At 38.9% G+C, this 27,853-nt stretch overlaps 1 protein-coding gene across 1 annotated transcript; it reads left to right on the forward strand.

Annotated features, from left to right (window-relative positions):
- Positions 1–1,633: 1,633 nt before the first annotated feature.
- On the forward strand, positions 1,634–27,853 carry LOC127670590 (vomeronasal type-2 receptor 116-like; the record flags this gene model as incomplete). The annotated part of the gene is made up of 4 exons (XM_052165087.1): positions 1,634–2,044; positions 3,880–4,107; positions 9,620–9,754; positions 26,966–27,853. Coding segments are annotated over exons 1-4 (1,662 nt in total), but the record flags the coding sequence as incomplete, so codon positions are not given.

The raw sequence follows: 27,853 nt of genomic DNA on the forward strand, positions 1-27,853 counted from the left end.
CTCAGAGCAGATTGGTAGTCTTATAACTGCTCATAGGTTTGTCATCACTACTTGGAGACTAACTCTCTATTGGCAGTATTTTGGTATAGAGAGCTGGTGCACAGGTTCAGCTCTGGGATAGAAACCAGAAGTGAAAGTAGATGTTGTTTGTGTGCAGGGAATATATCCTGTCAATGTTGCAGCTTCAGAGCTTATGTGGGCTTCTATGAGTGCTCATCAGTGAGGAAAAGCAGAAATCACCGAATCACTTGAGGCTAGGCGTTCATATGTTATTCTGACCTTCAGACCTGACTGTCCTCTTTAGCAGTGAAGTCCTACTATGTTGACTCCTTTCTTTCTCCTGTATTTTAGAATTATTTAGTGGAGAGCATCTAAATTAGCCAAAAGGTCAAGAAGCGATAACTTAGGTACTTTTAACAATATTTGTGACTTCACAGTGGAATTTTTCTACTTTTTCATTTTCTTTGAGATAGGGTTAATGTATATCCAGGGTTGTCTGGAAGCAAGATATAGACAGACTCATTTGGAATTTACAGATAGGCCTGCTTCTGCATGTTTAATGATAAGGTTGTATGTAGTAGACTCACGCACCCACCAGTGGTATAGATAATGACAGATGCTTTTCAATATTTTAAGGCATAGGAGTTTTAGGTGGGCAGATTACCAGAAAACTTTGAAATTCTCCACTGTAATACCTGCCACTATGTCCTGGATGTGGTCCACTTTACTTTTCTGCTCATCTTCAGGTCCATCCAGAAACCACAGTGTCCTGCTAGCAAGACTCCCACCTTTGATTTCTGCTTTGAAGTATCCCTATATCTCCTGGAAGTTTTGCTATTCACTTTCTTCCCAGCTATTGGTAGTCAGATATATCTTACGTCCTAAAGGCAAGTGAGGAAGGATGAATGTTCACAAAATATCAAGCCAGTGATGGTCTGTAGAAATAGCAAAACCAAGAACTGACAACTAAGCCAGTGCTTTACTCCCTGAAAGATTAGAATTCAGCAATCCAATAATAGTGACAAAACATCACACAATGTGCGCCAACATAGAAACTTGCCACCAATCTTGATACTTTTCCTAGTTTTCTTTCTTTCTTTCTTTCTTTCTTTCTTTCTTTCTTTCTTTCTTTCTTTCTTTCTTTCTTTCTTTCTTTCTTTCCAACTTTCTTTCTTTCTTTCTTTCTTTCTTTCTTTCTTTCTTTCTTTCTTTCTCTTTTTTTTTTTGGATTTGGTTTTTTTTTGAGACCGGGTTTCTCTGTTCCCTGAGACAGAGGTCCTTGGCTGTCCTGGAACTCACCCTGTAGACCAGGCTGGCCACGAACTCAGAAATCTGCCTGCCTCTGCCTCCCAGAGTGCTGGGATTACAGGCGTGTGCCACGGCCACCCAGCTCCTAGTTTTCTTAAGGAGATGAGTCTGGGATAGAAGAAAAAGCCAGAAACCTAGTAAGCTTGAGTATGTCTGAGACCCTGGCACTCTGGTACCCAGGCACCCACCAGAGATTGTAGGCATCTCCTAACTCCCTACTACATTCCTGAATTGGATATTTGCCATATTTTCCACATAAGGACATAAGACATGTGATCACATACCACAAAACATAGTTTACCATGCAATGAATAAAATCTGGGTTATGAATAAAAAATGGATTAGCCCAAGTATTCATCCATATACAGTGTCACATTTATCCCATGGGGCTCTCACTTTTTCACCCCATCATGGGGAGATTGTTGGTTTCATAAAATTTATGCAGGAAGCCAATCCTGTTAAGTACCCAGAAGATACTTTTCTTCATAACTTGTGGATGATTTTTTTCAATTGCTCAAGATTGCATTCTGAACGTAAAATCATTGAAAACTGTCTGCCCAATGCCTCTTTGGGATTGTTGCCAAGGAGTCTTTTTGAAATGGTCATGACTGAAGAGAGTTACAATGTGTACAATGCTGTGTATGCAGTGGCCCACAGTCTCCATGAGAAGAATCTCAATCAAATACAAGTTCAACCACAGGCAAATATTGATAGGACTCTGTTATCCCCCTGGCAGGTAATGTGCCTTTCTTTGTATTTTAAATTCACCAATAGATGCCTGAAAAGCTCTCAAACTAGTAATACTATATTATTTTTCCATTCAATAACCTATAAGACATAGTGCATATTTCAGTGCTTAGATATCAATATAGTTCAATGTCTATGTATATGATAAGTGGCCTGTAGAAAATTCTGTTCAACAGACTAATTCTTCTTTTTTGTAGAAATAGCAGAGATAGCTGGGCATGGTGGCACATGCCTGTAATCCCAGCACTTGGGAGGCAGAAGTAGGCAGATCTCTGAGTTCGAGACCAGCTTGGTCTACAGAGTGAGTTCCAGGACAGCTAGGACTACACAGAGAAACCCTGTCTTGAAAAAGAACCAAAACCCCCAAGCAAACAAAAAAAAAATAGCTGAGATATTTGTCTTGATAATTTCTCAGTAGAAAAACCAAGACTTTCATTAATGTGCCGATCCCTGAGGAATCTTCATGTCTTAGAGTTGGGAATACCCAGGGGATGCTCCACCATCTCAGAGAAGTTGATGGGGGTTGGGTGGTGAGATGGATTAGTCTAAAAAGAGGAACTGCAATCAGGATGGAACTGAATAATTACATTGAAAAGCATACAAAACCTATAAAAAAGGAAATGTAGATCCAAATTCTAGAGTAGATTTAGAAAGTAGAATGGGAATTGCCAAGAAAATGTGATTATAGGGTAAAGGCAATGAAAATGTTGTTTAGAGGATACCCCACTTTAGATAAATAAGAATAATTTGGTGTTTCACAGCATGACATACAGTTAGTTGTGATGGGTAGTCATAGTTGTCAATGTGACTGCATCTGCAATCCAAATCCAAGTGCCAAGCTGCTGGGTCTCCTGGGGTTACCCTGTTAAGCTGTCTTGAGAGGCATGTGTCAGGCGACTTTTGGGCGTTAGGTCATTGGATCTAGGGAAATGTTGAGTGACTTTTTATTCATAGGAACTATAAGCACTCTTTAAGTCAGTGAAGCATACAGGACAACTGTGTATCTCTGGGTTTCATAGAAGTCAACATACATGTAAATCATGGCTACCAATTCATGTTAAGCTATGCTTTCTAGTTTGAAAACTGCCATTGTATTCTATGTTGCTAAGTTTATAAAACATTTGATTGTTTGAAATGCATGTTCTCATTCTTGCAAATAAACCAGAACAAAAAGAAAAAAGAAAGAAGAAAAAAAATCCAGGTTTTCAAGTTCATTTTACACAAAATATATGCAAAATTCCTGTAAGCCATTAGCATAAGTATGTGCTCTAAATCAGCCCACTCCTACTATCCATCAAACTCAAATAACTTCATCTTAAACATTGAGGCTGTGAAAATGTCCGGAAATATAAGGATATACCTAGTTTTTCAAAGAAGTTGGGATCTGTTCACTCCATACTCCTTGAACATTTAGTAGTACTTGGAAGAGTAATAAGATAGTTTTTTTTCAACCATGGCAAAGTAATACGCTCTTTTGTAGCATTTTATAGATTCTTGGAATTATATTTTATTCTATTAGATAATAGTGATAGAAATGAAGTAGTTTCATTCTTTTGAAAAGGGATAAAAAGTTGTGACTTGTTTGCTGTATTATCTTTGATCATTTGGTTCTTCTTGGCCTGGCATTTTCTATGCAAACTGACATTTAAGAAATAAATTATATTTATTTTCTCCTAAGGTTTCTTTTGTTGTGTTCAATCCCATAGATAATTAATTAAAACAGTGTTAACATCATACCTTATTGTCAGGAAATAACTCCTTATTCATAATTAAATTATAAATCCATAACTTCAACTTCATCATACGATTTCTCATATCTTTTAGCTTCACCCTTTTCTGAAGAATATTCAATTCAAAAACTCTGTTGGTGACCCTGTGGTTCTGGACTGGAAAAGGATGGCTGATCCAGAGTATGATATTCACAATGTTTGGAACTTTCCATCAGGTCTTTCACTATTGGTGAAAGTGGGTACATTTGTTCCTAGTGCTTCCAAGGGGGAACAGCTGATGATATCTGAATACATGATTAACTGGCCCATAGGATTTACAGAGGTGTGATTCTAAGTAAATCTTATATGCTTCTTGATGTAGTAAATCTTGGTTGTTAATAATTACCCCATCAATACACTCATAACTATTATTATTAAGAGTTTTACTGATCGCTCATTCTTGTGGAAGTGTTTTAAATATTTTTAAATTATCTAATTATTTTGACCTTTAAAGAAAGGTTATCAGTTAGTACTTTCTGATGTCATTGTAACATAAGAGATATCAGGCTGTTTACATTAACTTCTAGAGTCCAAGGTAAATTTTTTTCAAAATAACATAAATTGAACTTCCCTGAGAAGAGGAATCTTAGTATAGATAGTATTTCTGATCTTCTTTCATCAAGGAAAACCTGTCGAGTATTATCATAAAACATTGTAGTATGAGGGACCATTAATATGGGAGATATTTCCCTAATTTATTAAAAAAATGGGATTAGAAAGAAATTAGTGAAAAAAACAACCTTACCAATAATAACCACAAATAATGTAAACTATTTTGATGTATCTCTAACCAAGGAAATGAAAGGCGTGTATGAAAACAAATTCAAGTCCTTGAAGAAATAAATTGAAGAAGATGTGAGAAGATGGAAACCTCTTTCATCCTCATGGATGAATTTGATTAATCTAGTGAAAATTGGAAATTTAGAGTGTTACCTAAATTTTACAAATTTAATAAAGGAATCTACAGATACAGTGTAATTCCTATGAAAATTCTCACACAATTATTTACAGACCTTCAAAGAGCAATTCTCAACTTCATATGGAAAAAACAAGAACCAAGGATAGCTAAATGAACCTGAACAATAAAAGAACTTTGGGAGAAATCACCATCCTTGCCCTCAAAATGTAATACTGAGCAATGGTATAAAACCTTTATAGTTTCCTATAAAATGAAAGTAGTTGATCAGTGGAATGAAATCAGCTCCCTGTAGTACATTTACAGACACTTGATTTTTGACAGAAGCCAAACCTTACAATGGAAAAAGAAAGAAAGCATCTTCAACAAATGATATCTCTCCTACTGAATATATGCTTATAGAAGAAGGCAAATAGACCAATATTTATCACTCTGAAGACACCCAAGACCAAGTGCATCAAAAACCTTAACATATTGAAAAGATATGGAGAGAGGGGGCAGCCTTGTCTAGTCCCTGATTTTAGTGGGATTGCCTCAAGTTTCTCTCCATTTAGTTTGATGTTGGCTACCGGTTTGCTGTATATTGCTTTTACTATGTTTAGATATGGGCCTTGTATTCCTGTCTTTTCCAAGATTTTTAGCATGAAAGGATGCTGAATTTTGTCAAATGCTTTTTCAGCATCTAATGAAATGGTCATGTGGTTTTTTTCTTTGAGTTTGTTTATGTAGTGGATAGCATTTATGGATTTCCGTATATTGAACCATCCCTGCATCCCTGGGATGAAGCCTACTTGATCATGGTGGATGATCGTTTTGATGTGTTCTTGGATTCAGTGGGCAAGAATTTTATTTAGTATTTTTGCATCGATGTTCATAAGGGAGATTGGCCTGAAATTCTCTTTCTTAGTTGGGTCTTTGTGTGGTTTTGGTATCAGCGTAATAGTGGCTTCGAAGAAGGAGTTTGGTAGTGTTCTTTCTGTTTCTATTTGGTGGAAGAGTTTGAAGAGTATTGGTGTTAAGTCTTCTTTGAAGGTCTGATAGAATTCTGCACTGAAACCATCTGGTCCTGTGCTTTTATTGGTTGGAAGCCTATCTATGACCCCTTCTATTTCTTTAGGGGTTATGGGTCTGTTTAGATGGTCTATTTGATCCTGGTTTAATTTTGGTAACTGGTATCTGTCTAAGAAAATGTCCATTTCCTCCAGATTCTCCAGTTGTGTTGAGTACAGGTTTTTGTAGTAGGATCTGATGATTTTTTGAATTTCCTCTGTTTCTGTTGTGATATCTCCGTTTTCATTTCTAATTTTGTTAATTTAGATACTTTCTCTGTTCCCTTTGGCTAGTCTGGCTAAGGGTTGATCTATCTTGTTGATTTTTTCAAAGAACCAGCTTTTGGTCTTGTTGATTCTTTGTATGGTTCTTGTGGTTTCTACTTGATTGATTTCGGCCCTGAGTTTGATGATTTCCTGTTTTCTCCTCCTCCTGGGTGAATTAGCTTCTTCTTGTTCCAGGGTTTTCAGTTGTTCCGTTAATCTTCACCTCACACCAGTCAGAATGGCTAAGGTCAAAAACTCAGGAGACAGCAGGTGTTGGCGAGGATGTGGAGAAAGAGGAACACTCCTCCACTGCTGGTGGGATTGCAAGATGGTGCAACCACACTACTGGGCATATATCCAGAGGATTCTTCAGCATGCAATAAGGACACATGCTCGACTATGTTGATAGCAGCCCTATTTGTAGTAGCCAGAAGCTGGAAAGAGCCTAGATGTCCTTCAACGGAGGAATGGATACTAAAAATGTGGTATATTTACACAATGGAGTACTATTCAGCCATTAGAAACAACGAATTTATGAAATTCTTAGACAAATGGATGGAGATGGAGAACATCATACTAAGTGAGGTAACCCAGTCTCAAAAGATCAATCATGGTATGCACTCACAGATAAGTGGATGTTAGCCTAGAAACTTTGAATACTCCGGACATAATCCACAAATTAAATGATGTCCAAAAAGAATGGAGGAGTGGGCCCTGGTTCTGGAAAGACTCCGTGCAAGAGTATAGGAGAATTCCAGAACAGGGAAGTGGGAAGGGGTAGATGGAAGAATAGGGGGACAGAAGAGGGCTTATGGGACTTGCGGGGAGTGGGGACCCAGAAAAGGGGAAATCATTTGCAAAGTAAATAAAATAAATAAATAAAAAAACAAACCTTAACATAATACCAAGATACACAGAGTCTAATAGAAGAGAAAGTGTGAAAAGCTTTGAACCCATTGGCAGAGAAGACAGTTTCCTGGACGGATCATGAAACCATTGATAACTGAACCTGAAATTCTTCCATAAGGCAAAGGACATTATCAATAGGACAAAAGTGGCAGCTGATAGACTGTGAAAAGATCTTCATTAACATTACATTCAGTAGAAGTCTAATATTCTAAATAATGAGTAATTCAAGAAATTAGATTCCTTATTTTGAAAAGCTAATAACAAAATTTTTAAAATGTGGTAAAGAACTAAATAGAGAATTCTCAAAAGAGGAGCCTTGAATGTCTTAGAAGCAGTTAAAGAAATGTCCAACAACCATAGTCATCAGGGAAATGCAAGTGAAAATGACCCTGAGAAATCATCTTACACCAATCAAAATGGCTAAAATAAAAAGAAATACTCAAGAGATAGCATATGGTAGTAAGGATATAGATAAAGGGCAGCACTCCTCTCTTTCTGGTGGGATTGCAAACTTGTACAATCACACAGGAAAACAATCTGGCATTTTCTCAGAAAACTTGAAATAGTACTACGTGAAGAAGTGTATATATACTGCTTCTGGGCATATAACCAAAACTGCTCTACCATATCAGAAAGACACTTGCTCTACTATCTTTATAGCATCCTTATCCATAATAGCCAGAAACTGGAAACAACGCAGATAGGCCTCAATAGAAAAACAGATTCAGAAAATGTGGTTCATTCACTTAGTGGTCTACTATTCAGCTATTAAAACACTTGGCAATTATAAACTTTCAAGGAAAACAGATGGAACTAGAAAATATCCTGCTCAATGAGGTAACCCAGACCCAAAAGGCATGCACTGTATTTGCTCACTCTTGAGAGGACATTAGTCATAAAGTACATGATAGCCCTGATTCAATCCACAGGCCCAACGAAGCTAAACAAAGCAAGATACTGAAGCGAGAATACTTGAATCTCACTTAGAAGTGGTTTTTAAATAGTCATAATTGGTAGATGGAGGAAGGACTTGGGTGTGAGAGGGAAGGTGGTAGGGAATGGTGGTCTCAGTATCAGGTGTTGGGAGAATTAGAAGAATGAAAGGCAATCTGTAGCTGCCAGCAGTGGAGGGTTTGGGGGAATCACAAGAAGTGTCAGAAACATGGCTTTAGGAAGGGTACCAGTAGAAAATTCAGGTGATCATAGCTGAGAAAAATAGCCGTGGAGATATAGTACATGAAGAGGACAAACAACTCCTATAGCCATGCTGGTCCTGCCTTGGGGGGATAAGGACAACAACACAGACACAAAAATTTTGACCCCAAATCTGTCCTATTTAAAAGAAATGCAAGGATGGAAGAGAGATTGATAGAATGGCCAACCAATAATTGGCCCAATTTGAGAACCATCCTGGGGCAATACTCAATCCCTGAAACAGTTAATGATATTTTGTTATGCTTGCAGAAAAAGACCTAGCACAAGTGTCGTCCAAGATGCTTCACCCAACAGTAGACAGACACAGATGAAGAGATCCACAGCCTAACACTGGACAGAGCTAAGGGTCTCTTATGGAAGGATTGAGGCCCAGAATAGTTTAGGAACTGCACAGGAAGACCAAGAGTCTAGTAACCTCAACCCTTGGGGGCTCTGACAAAATAATCCACCAATCAAAGGTCATACATGAGATAGACATAGTCTCAACACCCTCAAAATATGTAGTAGATGTGCAGCTCAAACTCCATGTTTGTTCCAAAAAGCTGAAGTGGGGGCTGTCCTTAAGCTATCTGTGGGACTCACTCCACAACTTAGCTGCCTTCCTTGGCCAGAGTGGGAGAGTTTGAAGCTAATCCTGTAGAGACATGATGTGGCAGAGTGGCAGTAAATCCAGGGGGCCCACACCCTCTCAGCACAGCAGGCCAGGGGGAGGAGTGTTAGGGTGTGGACTAGGAGAGGTAGCATCCTGTATGTGAAATTAATAAAACAATTAGTGAAAAAATAATCTCAATGACACATAAAATGGAGTGGTGTCAGGTGGTCCTAAGTTGTTTAAGAATCATGGATGATAAACCCATGATTAGCAGGATAGTAAACAGAAATACTGCATGTTCTCCATTTCTATTAATTTTCCAGTTTCCTGCTTTAACTCCTGTCCTTATTTCCATTGATGAGAAACATGTCTGTCCTCAGTTTACTATTGGCACCGTGTTTGATCACAATAGAAACCACAACTAAGACAACTAGAAAGGCAGTCACAGTCAGTTTTCTGGCGGCCTTTGCTTTTAAGCCTTTGGCAGACACACAACAAACTGAGAGGATGTCCCTTTATTCTTAAATCTCATCTTGGAAAAATGGCAACAAAACCAATGCGAGGAAAGTAGGATTGTCTTCAGAACATCACAGTTGGAGGGTGAAGTTCATCATGGCAGGGAATCAGGACAGCAGTGATGTGAGGAAAATGGGCAGATTCTGTCCACATTCAGCAGGAGGAAAGCGATCGCTGTTGCTGGCCAAACTTCATTTCCACTTTTCATTCAATAGCACGTTTGTACGTTTTTAAATATAAATTTTAATTAATACACCTTCCATTATAAAATATGTACTTGGGCACTGATTAGGAGCTAAGCATTTTGTATCTTGTATTAAATATTTTTCAGATTCCTCGGTCTGTCTGCAGTGAGAGCTGCAGCCCTGGATTCAGGAAAGTTGTTCTGGAGGGAAGGCCTACCTGTTGCTTTGACTGCAGTCCTTGCCCAGACAATGAGATTTCCAATGAGACAGGTGAAGGACAAGTCTCTCAGAGGGTTTTACATCCTCTCTACGGCGCACTGACAAAACTAAGTAATGAAAAAAAACTAAACAAGAGAACTACGTGGCAATTACATTACTTCAGATTCGCAACTAGATCTTTAAGTCTATGCTCTTTCTTTAAATTTTTTTATTGTTTGTTTTATTTGTTTACATTTCAAATATTATCTCTCTTCCTATTTTGCCTTCAGCAACCCTCCAATCCTATCCCTCCTGCTTCTATGATGATGCCACCCCCACCCACACAACACCTTCCTACTTCAGAGCCCTAGCATTCTCCACCGCTGCGTCATCAACCCCCACAGGACTAAAGGGCTCCCCTCCCACTGATGCCAGATAAGGTAATCTTCTGGTGCATATGCAGCTGTACCCATGGTTCTCTACATGTGTTCTGGTTGGTTGATACTGTTCTTCCTATGGAGTTGCAACCCCTTCAGCTCCTGCAGGCCTTCGTCTAACTCCTCCATTGGGATTCTTGTGCTCAGTCTAGCGGTTGGCTATGAGCATCCCCATCTGTATTTCTCAGGCTCTGTTAGTAGACACCTGTATCTGGCTCCTCTAAGCAAGCACTTTTATTTTTATTAGTTATATTCTTTATTTACATTTCAAATGTCGTCCCCATTCCTGATTTCCTCCTGAAAATCCCCTAACTCATCGCCCCTCCCCCTGCTCACCATTCCACGGACTATCGCTTCCCTGTCTTGGGGTTCCCCTATACTGGGGCATCTAGCTTTCTCAGTACCAAGGGCCTCTCCTCCCTTTGATGTCCAACAAGGCCATCCTCTGCTTCATATGTATCTAGAGACATGGGTCCGTCCATGTGTACTCTATGGTTGATGGTTTAGTCCCTGGGAGCTCTGGTGGAGCTGGGTGGTTCATACTGTTGTTCTTCCTATGGCGCTGCAAACCCCTTCAGCTCCTTGGGTCTTTTCTCTAGCTTGTCCATTTTGCTCAGTTCAATGGTTGGCTGAGAGCATCCACCTCTATATTTGTCAATCACTGGCAGAGCCTCCCAGGTGACAGCTATATCAGGCTCCTATCAGCAAGCACTTGTTGGCATCCACAATAGTGTCCAGGTTTTGTAACTGTATATGAGATGGATCCCTAGGTGGGGCAGTCTCTGGATTATCTCTCCCTCAGTCTCTGATCTACACTTTTTCTCTGTATCTCCTCCTGTGGGTATTTAGTTCCCCCTACTAAGAAGGACTAGAGTATCCATAATTTGTTCTTCTTTCTTCTTGAGCTTCATATAGTCTGTGAATTGTATCCTGACACTCTTTTCTTCTCATCCTCTGCTCTGTCAACTAATTTTCTCCCTCTAGCTCCCATTATTATTTTCTTCCATCTTCTAAGTAGGACTGAAGGATCCACAATTTGGTCTTCTTTCAGCTTGATCTTCATAGTTTGTCCATTGTATCATGGGTATTACAAGCCTTTTGCCTAATAGCCAGATCACTATGAGAGAGTAGTACATATGTTTCATGTTCTTTTGCTGCTCGACATCCTCAGTAAGGATGGTATTTTCTACTTCCATCCATTTGAATGCAAAACTCAAAGTTGCCATTTCTAATAGCTAAATAGCACTCCATTGTGTATTTGTATGATAAGTATTGTATCCATTCTTTCATTGATGGGCATCTGGGTTGTTTCAAGTTCTGGCTATTATAAAAAAGGCTGATATGATCATATTGGAGCATCTTTTGGATATATGCCCTGGAGTGGTGTAACTGGATCCTCAGGTAGTACTATTTACAATTTTCTGAGAGATTATCAGACTGATTTCAAGAGTGGTTTTACCAGCTTCCATTCCCACCAGCAATAGAAGAGTTTGCCTCTTTCTCCACATCCTTACCAGCATTTGCTGTCACCTGAGAGTTTGATTTTAGTTATTCTAAAGGGTGTGTGGTGGAATCTGAGGGTCATTTTGATTTACATTTCCCTGATGACTAAGAATGTTGAACAATTCACTAGGAGCATCTAAGCCACTTGAGATTCCTTCTTTGGAAATTCTTTTATTAGCTCTGTATTCCATTTTTAATAGCATTACCTGGTTCTCTGGAGTCTTTATGCTAACGTCTTTGATCCACTTCACTTGAAGTTTTGTGCAGGGTGATAGATATACATCTATTTTCTTTCCTCTACATCAGACATCCCATTAGCTCACCACTATTATTTAGATGCTTTCTTTTTTCCCCATTGTATGATTTTGGGTTTTTGTCAGAAATTTAAGTGTCTGTAGGCATGTGTCTTTGAGGATTGATTCCATTGATCAATCTGTTTGTTCCTAGACTAGTATCATGCTGATTTTATTACTATTACTTAAGGTCAAGGATGGGGTTATAATAGAACCTCCAAAAGTTCTATTATATTTCAGGATTCCCTTAGTGATGCTGGGATTTTGTTTTTCCATATAAAGTTAAGATTACTATTTCAAGGTCTATAAAGAATTGTATTTTAATTTTGATGGGAATCGGTTTGAATATGTAGATTACTTTTCGTTTGGTAATCATTTACATTATGTTAATTTTGATTTCAAGGGCATGAGAGATCTTTCGATATTCTGATAGTTTTCTCAATGTTTTCTTCAGTGATTTTAAGATAATTTCTTATAGGTTTGCAGTTGCATGGCTAGAATTACATGAAGATATTTATATTATTTGTCAATATTGCAAAGAAATCTGTTTCCCTAATTTCTTTCTCAGCTCATTTATCATTTGTGTAAAGAAGGAATATGGCATTTTTTAATGTTAATTTTGTATTCAGCCACTTTTTTGTGATTTTTAATATTTCTTTTATTATTATTTCTTTTTTCATTTTTTATTAATTTTTTTTATTTTATTCAATATATTTTTTATTTACATTTTGAATGATTTCCCCTTTTCTGGGCCCCTACTCCTCGAGTATTCATCAGTTGTAGGTGTTCTCTGGTAGAATTTTTGGAGTTATTTATGTTTATTATCATATTATCTGTCAAAAGCAATACTTTGACTTCTTTCTTTCTAATTTGTAGCCACTTGATCTGTTTTAGTTCTCTGACTGTTCCAGCTACTACTTCAACCTCTGTATTGAATAGATTAGTGAGATTGGGCAACATTGTCTTGTCCCTGATCTTAGTGGAATTACCTAAGTTTCTGTCCATTTAATTTGATATTAGCTACTGGCTTTCAGTATGTTGGTTGTGTAAAATTTAAATATTTGACATATATCCCTGATTTTTCAAATACTTTAAAAATGAATTGATGTCACATTTTCTTTCTTTTAATTAATTTTTTACACTCCATATTTTATTCACCCCCATGTACTCACCAACTGTTCAACATCTCATACTTCCTTCACACCCTCTGTCTCCACATGGAGGTCCAGACCCCCACCCTGCCTGACCTCTAAACTCCCTGAGGTCTCCAGTCTCTTGATGGTTAGGTGTATCATCTCGGAACACTGACCCATCAGTCCTCTACTGTATGTGTGCTGGGAGCTGGTATATGCTGCCTGTTTGGTGGTCCAGTGATCGAAGCATCACATAAGTCCAGATTAATTGAGACTGCTGGTCCTCCTACAGGATCGCTCTTCTCCTCAGCTTCTTTCAATCTTCTCTAGTTCAACAACAGGGGTCGGATGCTTCTGTCTATTGGTTAGGTGCAAATATCTGCATCTGACTCTTTCTGCTGCTTGTTGGGATTTCCAGTGCTCTGTCAAGCTAGGAGGTTCCTTTTTTTGAGTGAATTGGTATCACATTTTCATAATGCTTCCTTCAGCATTTAATGAGATGATCATTATGTTTTTTATTCTTCAGTTTTTTTATATGGTGAATCAGGCAGAAGGATTTTCATGTATTGAACCATCTTTGGATCTCAGGGATGAATCCTACTGAGTTAAGGTGTATGACATTTTTGATGTGTTCTTGTAATTGGTTTGTGAGTTTTGATTTTTATAGATATATTCTAGTATTTCTGCATCAATATGCATAAGTGAAATAGGTCCAAAATTATCTTTCTTTGTTGAGTCTGTGAAATTTGTGTATCAGTTTGACGGTGGACTCATAAAATGAGTTTGGCAGTGCTCCTGCTTCTATTTGGTGGGATAATCCGTGAAGCATTGGTTTTAGCTCTCCTTTAAAAGTCTGGGAGAATTCTGTAATAAAACCACCTGGCCCTGGGTATTTTTTATTTGATATATTTTTTATTTAAATTTCAAATGATTTCCCCTTTTCTGGTCCCCCACTACCCAAAAGTCCCATAAGCCCTATTCCCTTCCCCTGTTCTCCCATCCACCCCTTCCCAATTCCCTGTTCTGGTTTTGCCCTATACTGCTACACTGAGTCTTTCCAGAACTAGGGGCCACTCCTACATTCTTCTTGCACATCATTTGATGTGTGGATTATGTTTTGGGTATTCCAATTTTCTAGGGTATTTTTAATCAAGAGAAATTTCATGACTGCTTCTCTCTTTTTCTTTTAGGGTTTTATAGATATTTGTATACCTGATCTTGACTTAACTTTAGTAAGTGTGGAATTTGTTTAGAAATTCAGCCAGTTCATTAAACGTTTCCAGTTTTGTGGAGTATAAACTTTGCAGTAAGCTAACACTTTTTTTTTCTTGTCTGTGTTTTTGCCTCCCTTTTCATTTCTGATTTTATTTATTTATATATAGTTATTTATGTTTGATTAGATGTTTTCTTTACTTACATTTCAAACGTTATCCCCTTTCCTCGTTTCCCCTCTGAAAACGCCCTATTCCATCGCCCCTCCCCCTGCTCACCAACCTACACACTCATGCTTCCTTGTCCTGGCATTCTCCTATACTGAGGCATCGAATCTTCTCAGGACCAAGGGACTCTCCTCCCTTTGATGTCCAACAAGGCCATCCTCTGCTACATACGAAGTGGGAACCATGGGTTCCTCCATGTTTACTCTTTGGTTGGTGGATTAGTCCCTGGGAGCTCTGGGGTGTTCTGGTTGGTTCATATTGTTGTTTCTCCTATGGGGCTACAAGTTCCTTCAGCTCCTTGGGTCCTTTCTCTAGGTCCTCCATTGGGGACCTTATGATCACTTCAGTGGTTTTCTGAGATCATCCACCTCTGCATTTGTCTGGTACTGGCAGAGCCTCTCAAGAGACAGCTATTTCGGGCTACTGTCAGCAAGTGCTTGTTGGCATCCACAATAGTGATTGGGTTTGGTGACTGTATATGGGATTAATCTCTCTGTCGGGCAGTCTCTGGAAGGTCTTTCATTCAGGCTCTGCTCACATTTGGTCTCTTTATCTCCTCCCATGGCCATTTTGTGCCCCCTTCTAAGAAGGACCAAAGTATTCATACTTTGGTGTTCCTTCTTCTTGGGCTTTGTTTGGTCTGGGAATTGTATCTTAGGTATTCTGAGCTTCTAGGCTAATATCCACTTATCAGTGAGCACATACCACGTGGGATGACATCTTCTACTTCCATTCATTTCCCTAAGAATTTCAAAATTAATAAATTTATTGTTTTTAATACCTGAATAGTGTATTCCATTGTGTAAATGTACCACATTTTCTGTATCCACTCCAGTGTTGAGGAACATATAGGTTCTTCCAAGCTTCTGGCTGCTATGAACATAGTGTAGCATGTGTCCTTATTACATGTTGGAGAATCATCTGGGTATATGCCCAGCAGTGGTAGAGCTGGGTCATCAGGTAATACTATGTCCAATTTTCTGAGGAAACAGCAAACTGACTTCAGAGTGGTTGTATCAGCTTGCAGTCTCAACAGCAGTGGAGGGGAGGGGTGCTCCTCTTTCTCCACATCCTCTCCAGCACCTGCTGTCACTTGAGTTTTTGATCTTAGCCATTCTGACTGGGTGAGGTGGAAATTCAGTGTCGTTTTGATTTGCATTTCCCTGATGACTAAGGTGTTGAATATTTCTTTAGTTGTTTCTCATCAAGAGAAAGAAATTACAAAAATAACATCCTTCACAATAGTCACCGACAATATAAAGTATCTTGGTGTGACTCTAACCAAACAAGTCAAAGATCTGTATGACAAGAACTTCAAGTCTTTTGTGATTGGGTTATCTCACTTGGGATGATATCTTCTGCTTCCATTCAATCCCCTAAGAATTTCAAAATTAATAAATTCATTGTTTTTAATAGCTGAATAGTGCATTCTATTGTGTAAATGAACCACATTTTCTGTATCCATCCCAGTGTTGAGGAACATGTAGGTTCTTCCCAGCTTCTGGCTGCTATGAACATAGTGTAGCATGTGTCCTTATTACATGTTGGAGAATCATCTGGGTATATGCCCAGCAGTGGTAGAGCTGGGTCATCAAGTAATACTATTTCCAAATTTCTGAGGAAACACCAAATTGACTTTAGAGTGGTTGTACCAGCTTGCAGTCCCACCAGCAGTGGAGGGGAGAGGCGTTCCTCTTACTCCACATCCTTGCCAGCACCTGCTGTCACTTGAGTTTTTGATCTTAGCCATTCTGACTGGGGTGAGGCAGAAATTCAATGTTGTTTTGATTTGCATTTCCATGATGACTAAGGATGTTGAACATTTCTTTAGGTGTTTCTCAGTAAGAGAAAGAAATTACAAATATAACATCCTTCACAGTAATCACCAACAATATAAAGTATCTTGGTGTGACTCTAACGAAACAAGTCAAAGATCTGTATGACAAACTATTCAAGTCACTGAAGAAAGAAATTGAAGAAGACCTCAGAAGATGGAAAGATCTCCCATGCTTGTGGATTGGCAGGATTAATATATTAAAAATGACAATCTTGCCAAAAGCAATACACAGACTAAATGCCGTCCACATCCAAATTCAACTCAATTTTTCAGAGTTAGAAAGAGCAATTCTCAAATTCATCTGGCATAACAAAAAACCTAGGATAGTAAAAACAATTCTCAAAAATAAAAGAACTTCTGTGGGAATCCAGCATCCTGGACCTCAAACTATACTACAGAGCAAAAGTGTTTAAAAAGTGAATGGTAAACTGGTACAGTGACAGGCTGGTAGATCAGTGCAATGGAATTGAAGACCCAGAAATGAAACAACACACCTATGGTCACTTGATATTTGACAAAGTAGCTAAAACCATCCAGTGAGAAAAAGATAGCCGTTTCACCAAATGGCTATGCTTTAACTGGTGGTCAGCATGCAGAAGAATGCAAATTATCCATTATTATCTCCTTGTACAAAGCTCAAGTTCAATTGGATCAAGGACCTCCACATCAAACCAGATCCACTGAAACTAATAGAAGAGTAAGTGGGGAAGAACCTCGAGCACATGGACACAGGGGAAAATTTCCTGAACAGAGCACCAATGACTTATGCTCTAAGATAAAGAATTGACAAATGGGACCTCTCAAAACTACAAAGTTTCTGTAAGACAAAGGACACTGTCAATAGAACAAACACAATGGCAACCAACAAATTGAGAAAAGATCTTTACCAACCGGATATCCGGTAGAGGGCTAATATCCAATATACACAAAGAATTTAAGAAGTTAGATTCCAGAGAACAAAAGAAACCTATTAACAATGGGGTACAGAGCTAAACAAGGAATTCTCAAGTGTGGGTTTTATTTATTTTGATACGATTGCTATGTAGTTAATATGGTGAGGTTTTGTCTATCTTATTGATTTTCTCGATGAACTAGTTCTTGTCTTCATTGATTAATTTTATTCCTTTAGCTCTAACTGATTGATTTCAGCCCTGATTTGATTATTTCCTCTGCTTGCCTCCTCTTCCTGGTGTTTCCTTTTTCTAGAGCTCTCACATTTATGTTTAAATTACTCTTTTGAGAATTTTCAAATTAAATTCTTTATAAAGACACTCAGTGCAATGATCCTTCCTCTTAGCACTATTTTTACTGTTTCCCAAAAATTTGGGTTTGCTGTGCTTTGTTTTTATTGAAATCTAAAAATTTCTTTATTTCTCCCCTAATCCAGAGATCACTGAGTAATGAGTTCTTCAGTTTTCATGAGTGTTTAAGTTTCATGGTATTTCTGTTGTTGAAGTCCAAATTTCCTCCAAGGTTCTCTCATAACAGAAAAGATGATGTTTCAATTTTCTTGTATCCATGAAGGATGCTTTGTGACTGATTATCTGGTAAATATTGGGGGGACGAATCCATTAGGTGCTGAGAAGACAGTATATTCTTTTGTGTTTGTGTGAAATATTCTCTAGATGCCTTTTAAGTTCATTTGATTCATAATGTCTGTAAGTTTTGTTATTTCTCTGTTTAGTTTCTGACTAAATAACATGTCAATTGGTGAAAACAGGGTGTTGAAATTAACCACTAGTAATGTTCAGAGTTTGACATGTGGTTCAAGCTTTATCAATGTTTCGTTTACAAATGTTCATGCCTTTGAACTGGAGGCATGCATGTTGAGAATTGAAATATCATCTTAGTAGATTTTTCCTTTGCTGAGTATGAATTATCCATTCCCATCTCCTTTTATTAATTTTAGTTGGAAGTTTATTTTAATAAGTATAAGTCTGGAATGACTCAGTGAAACAGTATAACGGGGAAGTGGGAAGGGGTGGGTGGGAGAACAGGGGAAGAGAAGGGGGCTTACGGGACTTTCGGGGAGTGGGGGGGCTAGAAAAGGGGAAATCATTTGAAATATAAATAAATTATATCCAATAAAAAATTAGAATTAAAAAAAAAGAAAGGGACCACCAGCAGTTGGCAATCTATAAGGGGGAAAAACTCAATTAAGAGCCAGAGAAAAACCTCCAAGGTGTTTCTTTACAATTAGAATCCACAGCTGTTGGAAATGGGCAAATGTGGAGCTCTGATTCAGACAGAAGCAAATTCTCAACTGCAATAGAAGGCTTCATTTAGCAGGCTGAAGAGCACAGATGAGCTTAATTGAACAAGAGAGAGAGATCGCCTCCCCAGCAGCTAGGCATAATCAAACAACACCAAGTAACATAATTCCTGGGATGGTGAGAAATTAGCCCTGAGCTGCAAAGACTGACCGGCAGATACAAACACCTCAGAACCAGAAGAGACAGGAGGTCACCTGGTCCCAGCCACAGCCCCTGTGGGAATCTGCTTTGAATCAGTGCTTTCATAATCATGGACTGCAATGAAGCTAGTGACAGCTTTTTAACATCAATGGCATACACACCATTTATATATAAGTGCACACAACTAAAACGTTAATTTTAAGACTTGATAATGGGCTCTGACCCACACTACTGTAGAGTATCCAGATCAAATAACCAACCAGGTTCTTGTTCTAACAGACTCAGGAGACAAGGCTTGGGTGGGGATACGTGACATTCCAGACACAGGAGGGTAAGAAACAGGAAAAGTCCTTCAAGACAAGACGTGCCTGGGGTGAATCAAAGTCCCTCTTGATATGCAGCCGACAGTTCTATAGAGGACAGCTACACAGAGGGTAGCTATAATATTAGTGCTGGGAGAATCAACATGGGAACAGAGCCCCTACCCAAACTGGCTTTCATAACCTTTCAGACTCCAGACCGAGTGCTTCACATTCTAGTACCAATAAAGCTCATGGGGTTTGAAGCCCTGGTCTGAATCCCAGCACCACCTCTTATGAGTTGTGTTATGTGGGGCAGGTTAGTTCAAATTTCTTATCCATAGAAAAGGGATCATTCAAAGTACCTGCTTCATTGAGTTGTGCTAGGATTAAATGTGAGTGAAGGAAACTGGAGCGAGTAAAACATAAATTTAAATTAATAGCCAAAGAAAGGCCAATATCGTCAACATGCCTCATGAAAATAAATCTCCTATCCAAGGCTGCCTGGGCAGAAGCCACCTGTGAACCCTGGTTTAGCTGACTTCCAAACTCACTTGCTCTGTTATTTCACTGTGGTACTCTAACCATAGCAGGACGAAGATATCTGAATCTTCCACTCTGCAAAAGGAGGAAACCAGGAGGGTGACAGACAAGTGTCCCCTCTCTGACCCTAGCTGCCCTCTCAGCATGTACTCACACCCATCCTGATAAGTTTTCCAGTTCAGGTCAAGGGTACAAGGAGCTTCCTTGGGCAGTGCTAACTATGGGGTTACATGATATGGGTGCAGGAGCCCTTGGCTAGGCACTGCGGGTAGCCTCATGAGATTGAGAAGTCTTCCAGCTTTCAAGAGGAATTCAAGGGGAATCTTTGTCAACAGACCCAACGCCAAGGTTCAAGTCTCATTGAGAATTAATAGCGAACTACTGTGTTGAGCTGAAAGTCATCTCCAATACGACATTTTAATCAAATGGTTCTCTAAAGATGAACTTGATCGACTCTGGGAAGGCCTCTACCATGAACCCGACAGAATCCGAGACAGAAAATTAATTACATGCTCAGTTTACCTCTCCAGGGTAGTAGAGACGGGACCATCTGCTGCTAAGACATGCTGAAGGTAAGCAGGGATCGCCACCACACATATCTTCTCAGATGGCCCTCTCAATATCTCTGTAAGGTGAACAAGATCATCAGCCCCATTGTATGGATTAGAAAACTGAGGCCTAGGGGATGATGGTAACCAGAATCGAGAAACTGCCTAGATGGAATGAAGACTCAGGAGGGATGGCGCTGAAGGGCACGGCTCTCAGCCTTGGTCTTAGAAGCTTCTTATTGCAGAGGGTCCAGACTACTGCGGAGGCCCCCAGCTGCTTAGTGCTGAGAGTAAGGGAGTCTGTGTGCTCAGTCACAGACAGGACATCCACATCAGCCTGCCCTCTTCCTCTCCTGATGCCCGGGGAGCATGGCAGAAGAGGAACTCTCAAGAAAGACGGTAAGAAGCAGAGACAGGAGGAATGCTGGGAGATGCTGTCTTCCGGACAGGACGCACTGCTGCACATGAACCCATAGCAGCTGTGACCATCTATACAAGACCCACGTTAAGATCCTGCCCATCGAAAATTCTAACATGGGTGGGAAATAGGTTGCTAAGGCCCCACTGAGGCACTGCTGGCAGTTGTGGCTTCTAGAGGAGGGAGACTCTCCCCTCTGTGGAGGTGTGGCCTCTAGTGGACTGCCCATGGATAACCTTATACCCATGCACATATGAGGAACACCAACTGGACACGGAAATGAAGGACACAACGTTGGAAGGGGAGAACGTTGGGAGGGATGATGGTGGGGGAGAGAGGGTGTATCCATATGATCAAGATTCACTGAATCATGTATAAAAGTTTCAAATGGATCCTGGAGAGGATGTGGAGAAAGAGGAACATTCCTCTACTGTTGGTGGGATTACAAACTGTTACAACCAATCTGGAAATCAGTCTGGAGGATCCTCAGAAAATTGGACATAGTACTACCTGAGGACCCAGCTATACCACTCCTGGGCATATGCCCAGAAGATGCTCCAACATGTAATAAGGACACATGCTCCACTATGTTCATAGCAGCCTTATTTATAATAGCCAGAAGCTGGAAAGAACCCAGATGTCCCTCAACCAAGGAATGGATACAGAAAATGTGTACATTTACACAATGGAATACTACTCAGCTATTAAAAACAATGACTTCATGAAATTCTAAGGCAAATGGATGGAATTAGAAACTATCATCCTGAGTGAGGTAGCCCAGTCACAAAAGAACACACATGGAATGCAGTCACTGATAAGTGGATATTAGCCCAAAAGCTCAGAATAGCTAAGATACAATTTACAGACCATATGAAGCTCAAGAAGAAGGAAGACCAAAGTGTGGATATTTCAGTCCTGCATAGAAGGGGGAACAAAATACTCACAGGAGGGAATATAGAAACAAAGTGTGGAGCAGTGACTGAAGGAAAGGCCATCCGTAGACTGCTCCACCTGAGGATCCATCTCGCCAAAACTGCATGCTATTGTGGATGCAGGGAAATGCTTGCTGACGGGAGCCTGATATAGTTGTCTCCTGAGAGGCTCTGCCAAAGCCTGACAAGTGCAGAGGAGGATGCTTGCAGCCAACCATTGGACTGAACATGGGATCACAGATGGAAAATTTGGAGAAGGGACTGAAAGAGATGAGGGGGTTTGCAGCCCCATGGATGGAGCAACAGGGTCAACAGCCAGACGCCTTGGAGTTCCTGGGGACTGCACCACCAACCAAAGAATACATACGGAGGGACCCAGGGCTCTGGCAGCATATGTGGCAGAGGATGGCCTTGTTGGACATCAGTGGGAGGAGCGGCCCTTGGGCTTGAGGTGGTTGGATGCCCCAGTGTGTAGGGGAATGAAAGGACAGGAAGGTGGAATGGGTGGGTGGGGGAGCGTTCTTATAGAGGCAGGAGTATGAGGGATGAGACAGGGAGTTTCCAAAGAGAAACCTGGAAAGGGGAAAACTTTTGAAATGTAAATAGAGAAAATATCCAATAAAAAATTCTAATAAAAATGTTTCAAATGGTAAAAAAAAAAAAAATGATTATTTCAGCTTACTTCTAGTGTTTTTGTCCTGGAAATTTTTTTCAGAACTTACTCTAAGGTAATGTCTATTGGTATTGCTGAGATGTCTGTTTTATACAGCAAAATGAAAGCATCTTAGTCAGGGTTTCTATTCCTGCACAAACATCATGAGCACGAAGGAAGTTGGGGAGGAAAGGGTTTATTCAGCTTACACATCCACATTGCTGTTCATCACTAAAGGAAGTAAGGACTGGAACTCAAGCAGGTCAGGAAGCAGGAGCTGATGCAGAGGCCATGGAGGGATGTTACTTTTGGGCTAGCATCCCTGGATTTCTTGGCCTGCTTTCTTATGGAAAGCAAGACTACCAGCCCAGGGATGGCAGCACTGACAAGGGGCCCTTCCCTGTAATCACTAATTGAGAAAATGCCCCACAGCTGTATCTCATGGAGCCATTTTCTCAAATGAAGCAAATGTCTCTGTGGTAAGTCCAACCTGTTTCAGGTTGACACACAAAACCAGCCAGTACAGATAGTTCCTGTTTTTATACTTGTTCTCTTAGTCTGTGTCATTTATTGAGAAATTGAATCAATAGATGGTGAGAAATATTAATGGTCAGTGTTTGTTTATCCCTATTATTTGATGTTGGTGTTGTGTGTATATGGGTTTGTGTGTGTTTAAATTGATTTTCCTTATATGGAATTACCTATATCTTGTGTTTCCTTCAAATTAGCTATCATCTTTCTGTTGGAGTTTTCCTTCTAGCACTTTGTTGTAGGAATGGATTTTTGGATAGATATTGTTTAAATCCAGACTTGTCTTGAATTATGGTTGTTTACTCCATCTATTGTGATTGACAGTTTTTCTGGTTATAGGACTCCAGGTTGGCATGTGTGATTTTTTCATAGGCTTTAAGATATCTGTCCAGGCCCTTCAGTTTTTAGAGAATCTATTGAAAATGCACAATTCTAACAGGTCTGCCATGGAATGATACCTGGTCTTTTCCCTCAGTGCTTAGTCTTTCTTAGTCCTCTACATTCTGCATTTTCATTATTTTGTTGAGGGAGGACTTTTCTGGCCCACTCTATTTTGTGTTTCACAAGCATCTTTTATGTTTATAGGTATTTCTCTCTTTACATTGTGATTTTTTCTAATATAATTTTGTTGGAAATACTTTCTCACCCTGGGATCTAGGACTCTTTAGCTTCTACTATTCTGATCATTCTAAGGTTCCTTGTTTTCTTTGTATTCCAGATTTCTTGGCTGTTTTGTTTCTGGGATATTTTAGCGTTAACATTTTCTTTTACTGATGTGCCAGTTTCTATTTTTGTATGCCTGAGATTCTCTCCTACATCCTTTTATCTTATTGGTGATACTTGCATTTGTTGTTCTGTAAGCTTCTTTAGGGTTTCCATCTGCTGTTTACCCTCAGTTTGGATTTTCATTCTGGCTTCTATTTCCACTTTCATTTCCTGAACAACTTTACTTACTTCTCTGGTTAACTGTAGTTTCTGCTATTACTTTAAGAGATTTATTTGTTTCCTCTGTAAAGTCCTATATTTGTCTGATTGTGTTTTCCTTTTTTTTTTTAAGCATTTTATTCTTTCCTCTTTAACGGCCTCTATCATCTTCATAAGACTGGATTTAAGGGCACCGTGGTTCAGTTGTGTTAAGATATGCAGGGCTTGCTGTTGTAGAGTAAGTTTGCCATGTTGGTGTCATAATATTATTGAATTTTGTGTTTGAGTTCGTTTCATGCCTTTAGCCATCTAGATGTTTTTTTAAATAATAAAACAATAAATAAAACAATAAATAATTCGACAACATAAGGAGGTCAAAGGGATACAAATTGGAAAGGAAGAAGTTAAACTATCATTATTTGCAGATGACATGATAGTCTACCTAAGTGACCCAAAAAAACTCCACTAGAGAACTCCTACAGCCATCTAGATGTTTTAGTCACTGCATGTTCCTGTTGTGATATATATTGGGATGATGGCTAACCACCGTGATCTTTGTGTGACAGGCCCCTGGTGTATATTTTTGGGCTATATGGTTCTGGAATAGCAGGTCTTAAAAAGATGGCAAGAGACTTGGCAGAAAATTTTATATCTGGCAGGGACTATCTCCTCAGAGCCATGCCTGACAAAGTTCTTTGGGCAGGGACGATTAGAGAAGGAAAGAAATCTAAATGTTTTGGTTCTGGATCAACAGGCTTGATGAAGCTGGGTAGAGAGGTAGTGGGAGAATAGAAGTCTGGTGCAGATTTCCGGATAATTATATTTCCTCATCTATTAATTTCCATTATTTGACTGTAAAATATTTTATATAAGGTATTTCTCTGCTACATATAGACTACCTAATTGCCTGTTAATTCGGTTGTAGTTCCTGTATGCAGATTGAAGACATATAAATTCCACTTAAGAATTTAATGTGCTTGTAGAAGGACCACTTCAACTGTCTCCCCAAAATGCTTCCTTTATTACAGACTGAAGTTCAGACACTTTAGAGATATGTACATTTGGAGGGATGGAATAGAATAAAGGTTTGGACCTACATCACAGTATCAGATTGTATTGATTAAAAATACAGCTAAATATATGTTGAACAGTCAAAAGTTAAAGAAATTCCTGATCAAAGGAATTTGAATACAGGGAAATATAATAAACATATATTTCAAGACAAACCATAAGCCTTATACAAAACAAATTGTGTCTTATAGATCAGTTGCCATAAATTAATGAATATTGTTTATAAGATACAATATTAAAAGCTAGCATAACACAGCAACAAAAATAATCTAGCAACAGAGCAGAACAGATTTATGTAAAAGTGTTACATTAGCATGAATAGTCACATTGAGAAAATGTTAACTATTTGACAGGAGAGTTTAAGAAAGCATAAGAAAGATACACAAATGCAGAACTGAGTGTAAAAAGAAGTAAATGTAGTCTTTCTGTATCTTTTAAGGAAAAGTGAAACTAAAATAGTTTTTGAAATGAAGCCTTTACAAAATTACTGAAAGTTATTTGTGACAAGAAATATGTGATTAAATAATATTAGGAGCATTTATTTTTCTCCTCTGAGTTTTATTCACAAAGATTTAGTTCTTAAAATCTATTCTGGAGGAACAAAGAAAACATAAATTTAACTATTAAGTAGTTGTTTTCCTGAAAATCTTTCAAAAAGTTTTCCAAAACAGTAAACTAATAGCCACGAAAATATCTCAATATGAAAAGGAACTTCCATCCCCTACTCTACCCTTAATTTCATCACAGAACCCAGTAGTAGTTAAAAGAGAAAAGGCCTACTAACTTTTATCAAACATCCATATATTCACTATAATACCTGTGAGAACTTCCTTCCATCAAAAATGAAAGGGGCTGTGGAAAGATAAGGAATGCTTTGAACACATATTTAGTAGTTTCCAACCAAGATCACATGAGGAGAAAACATTTTCAAACTCAAAGAAATTTATAAATAAAAATGAATTTGTGTCATACATCCCAGACTAAAAAATCATTTTACATAAGAAATTCAATGAAAAATGTCTATTTCAAAATTGAATTCGCATCTTCTATTGGAAATTTAGAAATATTTTTGAGAACTGGCATAAAAATGGAATAAGTTATTGCCATGTAATTTGGTATTTTCTAGTTTGAAAATATATGCTTCAACTGTATTAAAAAATATAAATAAAAGAGAGGTAAATCATGGTATGCACTCACTAATAAGTGGTTATTGACCTGGAAAACTGGAATACCCAAAACATAATCCACACATCAAATGAGGTACAAGAAGAAAGGAGGAGTGGCCCCTGGTTCTGGAAAGACTCAGTGAAACAGTATTCGGCAAAACCAGAACGGGGAAGTGGGAAGGGGTGGGTGGGAGGACAGGGGAAGAGAAGGGGGCTTACGGGACTTTCGGTGAGTGGGGGGCTAGAAAAGGGGAAATCATTTGAAATGTAAATAAATTATATCGAATAAAAAAATTAAAAAAATGAATTTGTGTCATATATTCCAGACTAAAAAATCATTTTACATAAGAAATTCAATGAAAAATGTCTATTTCAAAATTGAATTCGCATCTTCTATTGGAAATTTAGAAATATTTTTTGAGAACTGGCATAAAAATTGAATTAGTTATTGCAATGTAATTTGGTATTTTCTAGTTTGAAAATATTTGCTTCAACTGTATTACAAAATACAAATAAAAGAGAGGTAAAAAGCAAAAAATAAGAATACTTCAATATACAACTAAAATAAATAGGCTCTAGGTATGAGATTTTATGGGTGTTTTCATTGTCAGTTTGACACAATCAAGATTTATGTAATAAAAGAAAAACCACAATTGAAAATCCTTTGAAGGGCTGGACTGTAGCAAAGAGTTTTGTACATACTCATGTTTAGTGGTTGCTGTGGGCTGCACTGCCTCACTGGGTTGGTGCAGCTCTGATGAGGTGATCACAAGCTACATAACAAAGCAGGTCAGGGAAAATAGTAGAGGCAGGGCAGGCAGCCCCACACCCCAGTGGACTCAGCTTCAGTTCTTACCTCCTTATCCTCCCTTCAGTTCCTGCATGGTTTCCTCAGTGATATATTTATAATGTATAATGTGAAAAATACCCTTTTCTCCAGAAAAGGATACTCTTCATGGGGTTTTTGGAAAGAAGTATAAACATTAACTTGTGTGATTATTCACTTTAGAATACTCATATCTCTATACCAAAAGTGACAAGGGAACATGGTTGTAATAACAATCCAATGAGTTTGAAGCATAAAATGTAGTAGGATAAAGGGAAACTTGACCATGCATTCATGATCAACTTCATTTCCACCAGGTATGGATCAGTGTGTGCAGTGTCCAGAAACACATTATGCAAATGCAGAGAAGACATACTGCCTGGAGAAAACTGTCACCTTTCTGGCCTATGAGGATCCCTTGGGGAAGGGACTCACACTCGTGTCCCTTGGATTTTCTAATCTCACAGCTCTTACTATTGGAGTCTTTGTAAACCACAGAGACACTCCAATAGTCAAGGCCAATAACAGATCTCTCAGTTACATCCTGCTCATCACTCTGACCCTCTGTTTCCTCTGTCCATTGCTTTTCCTTGGTCTTCCACACACAGCCACATGTATCCTGCAACAGAACGTGTTTAGACTTCTGTTCACTGTGACTCTATCCACTGTGTTGGCCAAAACCATCACTGTAGTTATGGCCTTCAAGATTACAGCTCCAGGAAGAAAGATCAGATGGTTGCAGATATCACAGGTCTCTAAATGTGTCATTCCAGCTTGCACTCTGATACAAGTACTTCTCTCTGGCATATGGCTGGGAACATGCCCTCCCTTTATTGACATGGATGCTCACTTTGAACAGGGACACATCATCATTCTTTGCAACAAGGGCTCAGCTGTTGCCTTCCACTGTGCTCTGGCCTACCTGGGAGTCATGGCCTTGGGTAGTTACCTCATGGCTTTCTTGTCCAGGAACCTTCCTGACACATTTAATGAATCCAAGTCCATGGCTTTCAGCATGCTTGTGTTCTGCAGTATATGGGTCATGTTCCTCCCTGTCTACCACAGCACCACTGGGAAGGTCAGGGTAGCTATGGAAATGTTCTCTATCCTGGCTTCCAGTGCAAGCATTCTAATTGTAATCTTTGTCCCTAAGTGCTACATTGTTTTGTTTAGTCCAGAATTAAACACACTTCCTCATAACAGGGATGAAAGACAC

This window comes from Apodemus sylvaticus, chromosome 20 (assembly GCF_947179515.1).
Source record: "Apodemus sylvaticus chromosome 20, mApoSyl1.1, whole genome shotgun sequence".
Taxonomy (NCBI): Eukaryota; Metazoa; Chordata; class Mammalia; order Rodentia; family Muridae; genus Apodemus; species Apodemus sylvaticus.